The sequence below is a fragment of the Egretta garzetta genome, unplaced genomic scaffold (genome assembly GCF_000687185.1).
Source record: "Egretta garzetta isolate BGI_Z169 unplaced genomic scaffold, ASM68718v1 scaffold798, whole genome shotgun sequence".
NCBI lineage: Eukaryota > Metazoa > Chordata > Aves > Pelecaniformes > Ardeidae > Egretta > Egretta garzetta.
The window spans coordinates 4,477-7,920 of NW_009260419.1; the positions used below are offsets into that span (position 1 = coordinate 4,477).

A 3,444-nucleotide genomic window follows, 5' to 3' on the forward strand; every position below is an offset into this window, starting at 1 on the left:
CGCCCCCCCGCCCCCAGCACAGGGGCTGGCCGGACCCCCCGCCCCACTGCGCAGCCCTGGCGGCGCGCTGGGCCCTCCCCACGGTCCCGGGAAGCAGCTCACCTTGTAGGTGTTGATACCCCATTTCTTGACAATGTCAAACTTCTCCACGGCGATGCCGCGGACAACTTCCTCTCCTCCGACAGCAGGGCTGGGGTGGGGCTGGTGCAGCCCGGAGCCTGGAACAGACACAGCCCCGTGCGGCGTCGGCTCATCAGGGCAGCAGTGAGGGCACAGGCCAGGCTGCTCACCCAAAACCAACAGTGCCTGCGCAGCAGGGTGCCGCGGCTGGGCCCGGGGGGCTCAGGGCACCGCGAGGAGCGCAGGTGTCCCACGGGGCTGCATCAGGGCTCGACAAAGCCCACGCACGACAGACTCTTGTTTGGAGCAGAACCCTCCCTGCCCGAGAAGCTGCCACCGTGCCTGCTACGGTGCAGCGCTGGCACCAGGCCCCGCTCCGGCCCTGGGCAGCTCCCCCCAGCCGGCAGTCCCAACGGGCTCCAGCCGGCCTCGCATGGCTGCCCGCCTGTGAACCAGCTCGCAGGCAGCACGCCCTGACACCTCGCGCAGGCAGCAGGGACCCTGCTCCTACGAGTCCTTCCCGAGGGGTCCCAAGCAGCCCCTGGCCACGGTGGCAGCCGACCCTGCAGGAGAAGGCACAGACCCCAGTGCGCCTGCAGGAGCTGGCAGGGCCTGGCCCCGGGGCCACTTCGTCACCAGCCCAGCCACAGGGGCTCTCACAGGTAGGGCCCCAGCGCCCATGCAGCCTCCTGCCTGAGCCCCCTCCTCTCCGAGCGGGCCAGAGGAGAGGGGAGGCGGCCAGCCGCCTCCGGGGAAGTACGCGGGTGGGCTCCTCGCTGCAGTAGTCTCCCACAGCCGGGCACCACCGGGGTCTCACCTTGGAGCCACCCGGGGCCCTGGCAGTGCCATCCTCTCCCCCCGCACCAGGACTGAGACGTGGCTGCAGGTGCCGGAGGCGGCAAGCGCTGGGAAGCTCTTCCTCCTGTAGCAGCGGGCTGGCCGGCCTGCAGGCCAGTGGCTACGTGGGGCTGCAGCCACGTCTCCGTGGAGGTGCTCCGAGGGAGCCCAGCGCTCACCAGGCACCCTAACCCGGGGCGAGGTGCCCAAGCCCAGGCGGGGGGACCACGGAGCACCGGCCGGGGGCCGGGCGGCTGCAGTACCTGCTGAAGTGCCAGCCTGGTTGGCCATCCTGCTGGCGGCAGATGCGCTGGGGGAGACGGATGGTCCTCGGGGTGGGTGAGGTTGGACAAGACAGCCTGGAAATGGAGGGGCTGGCAGGCGTTGAGCAGAGAGGGCAGAGGAGATGGGGCGGCGTGACGGGCACGGGGGCAGGAACGGCCAGGACAGAGGATGGGAGGGCGGGTGGGGCGGGCGGAAAAAGACACCTCCCCACTCCCTCCGTCCCGACAGCCAGCATCGTCGTGCCTAAGAGCTGGACAGGCCTGGTGTGACAGACAAGGGGACGCCAGCCATGGCACACACCTCCTCCTGCCACCCGCTTGTGCTGCTCTTCGGCAGAGCAGGCTGGGAGCAAAGGCACACGTCCCCTCTGCCTGTCCAAATCCGCTCGCACAAGCCTAGCGCAGGACGGAGCGGCCAGGGTCGAGCAGCCGTCTGCTGCAGAAGAGACACCTGGGGCGAGGGTGGGGGACGGAGACTGGTGTGAAACAGGACCAGGAGGGACCGAGGGTGAGAGGTGTGGCTATGACAGAGCTGCCCTGGCAGTGCTGGCTCAGCCCAGCCCAGCACCACCAACGCTCACCATGGACCCGCCGGGCCATCGCTGCCCCCGCACCTGGGCAGAGCCACCGGGGGGTCACAGGGGCCAGCAGGGCCCCAGGGCTGTGGCACACCCCCCGCACCCAGGATGCTTGCAGCCGTGCCTTGCCATCAGGAGCACCCTCAACCCCAGGGCCAGCCTGAGCAACAAGAGGAGGAAATAAGGGAAAAGCATGGGGCTCAGAGCCACCCTGCCCCGTCCCCCCGTGGGCAGGCCATCCTGGTCCTCGTCACACAACTGCTGGCACCTGCACAACCCCAGAGCTCCCTGTTCACTCAAGACTGGAGAAGAGTCGGGACACTGGTGTCTTTCCCCACCACTGGAGGAAGGACCCGAGAGCTGCTGTGCCACAGCACAGTGTGAAGCCCAGGCGCCACAGCCCGCCCCGGGGGCACCCCCGGCCAGTGGGAAGGGAGCGCCTGTGGCCCAGCCCTCCCACAGTGCCTCTCCGTTAGCCACCGTGTGCGGGGAGTGCCAGAGGAGTGGGCTTAGCAGGGTGGCAGCCCCTCCACCCCGAGGCAGCCAGGCTCTGCTGGGGGCACGTGTGTGCCAGCCCGGTAGCGGAGCCCAAGCCTGGCAGGGAAGAAGGGGAAGGAGCCACCTTGCACCAGCAGGAGCTCCCATCCCAGGAAGGAGGCACTGTACCGAACAGCCGGGCCGAGGCAGAATGTGTCAGGACCAAGCAGGGGATGCGCTGCGGGGCCCAGGCAACAGCCAGCTCGAGTCAAGGCTCGAGACGGAGCTTCTGCCCGTGCGCCCACACAAGACCCTCCCCGCCTGGCACCACCATGAGCCATGCCCCGGCAGAGGGACCAGGATCCCAGGCCCTGCGGCTCGAGCAGCACACCTCCTTTCCTGCAGGCTCCCGCAGCCTGGCAGGGAGCAAGAGGACGGCGAGGTGAGCTGTGCCCTCCTTCCCACGACAGAGCCTTTCCCTCCACCTCTGCCGTCGTGCGAGGAGCGGCACTGCCCTTGGCAGGCAGCCCCAGCCCCGACCACGCGCGCCTGTGCTGTGGCCCAGCCTACCTTTGATGGTGCTGGTGGGGATGATGCCTTCAGCTGTGCCCCCGTAGCCGCCAGAGACGATGCTGGTTTCATTGAGGTTGGGCCCCGACACCATCACCTGCTGCAGGTCCTGCAGCAGAGGGAGGAGCGCAGGCAGCTGAGGTGCAGTGCCGGGACACACAGCCGAGGACGGCGCGGCCCTGACGGAGAGGACCTGGGGCAGAGCCAGCACAGCAGCACAGCCCGGACCAGAAAGCCATACCTGGGGGTCTGGCACCTCCCCACCCGGCCCCAGCTACAAACCTGCTCCAAGCCGTCGTCCTCTGGCAGGCTGCCCGTGTCCCCGTTGCTGCTGATGGGGATCTCCATGGTGGCAGCCTTGCTCATGATCCCGTCTGACATCCTCAGGGCCTGCAAGGACACAGACATGACGATGGAGCCGAGATGGAGACCCTCTCCCTGGGGTCAGCATCCTGGAGCTCTCACTCATCCAGAGAAACCCCCAACCTCCCAAGCCAGGACCCCACAGGGCCAGGGCCTGGAGCGTGCACTGAGTGGCCTCTGCATGGCACGGCAGCCCCTCAGGATGTGCCCCCCTG

The 3,444-nt window shown here is 68.7% G+C and overlaps 1 protein-coding gene across 2 annotated transcripts in view; it reads right to left on the reverse strand.

The window, feature by feature from the left end:
* Window positions 1-3,262, reverse strand: part of ARFIP2 (ADP ribosylation factor interacting protein 2) — a 6,417-nt gene extending 3,155 nt beyond the window's left edge. Inside the window, exons 1-4 of one of the 2 annotated variants that reach the window (XM_035899244.1) lie at window positions 3,149-3,262; window positions 2,867-2,975; window positions 1,221-1,331; window positions 84-218 (exon numbers count right to left, since the gene is read on the reverse strand). In XM_035899244.1, the coding sequence (XP_035755137.1) occupies window positions 84-218; window positions 1,221-1,331; window positions 2,867-2,975; window positions 3,149-3,247 (454 nt within the window). In that variant the 5' untranslated portion in view covers window positions 3,248-3,262. The remainder of the gene's footprint in view (window positions 1-83; window positions 219-1,220; window positions 1,332-2,866; window positions 2,976-3,148) is intronic. The other variant, XM_035899243.1, reaches the window with a different exon arrangement.
* Between the last annotated feature and the right edge of the window lie 182 nt (window positions 3,263-3,444).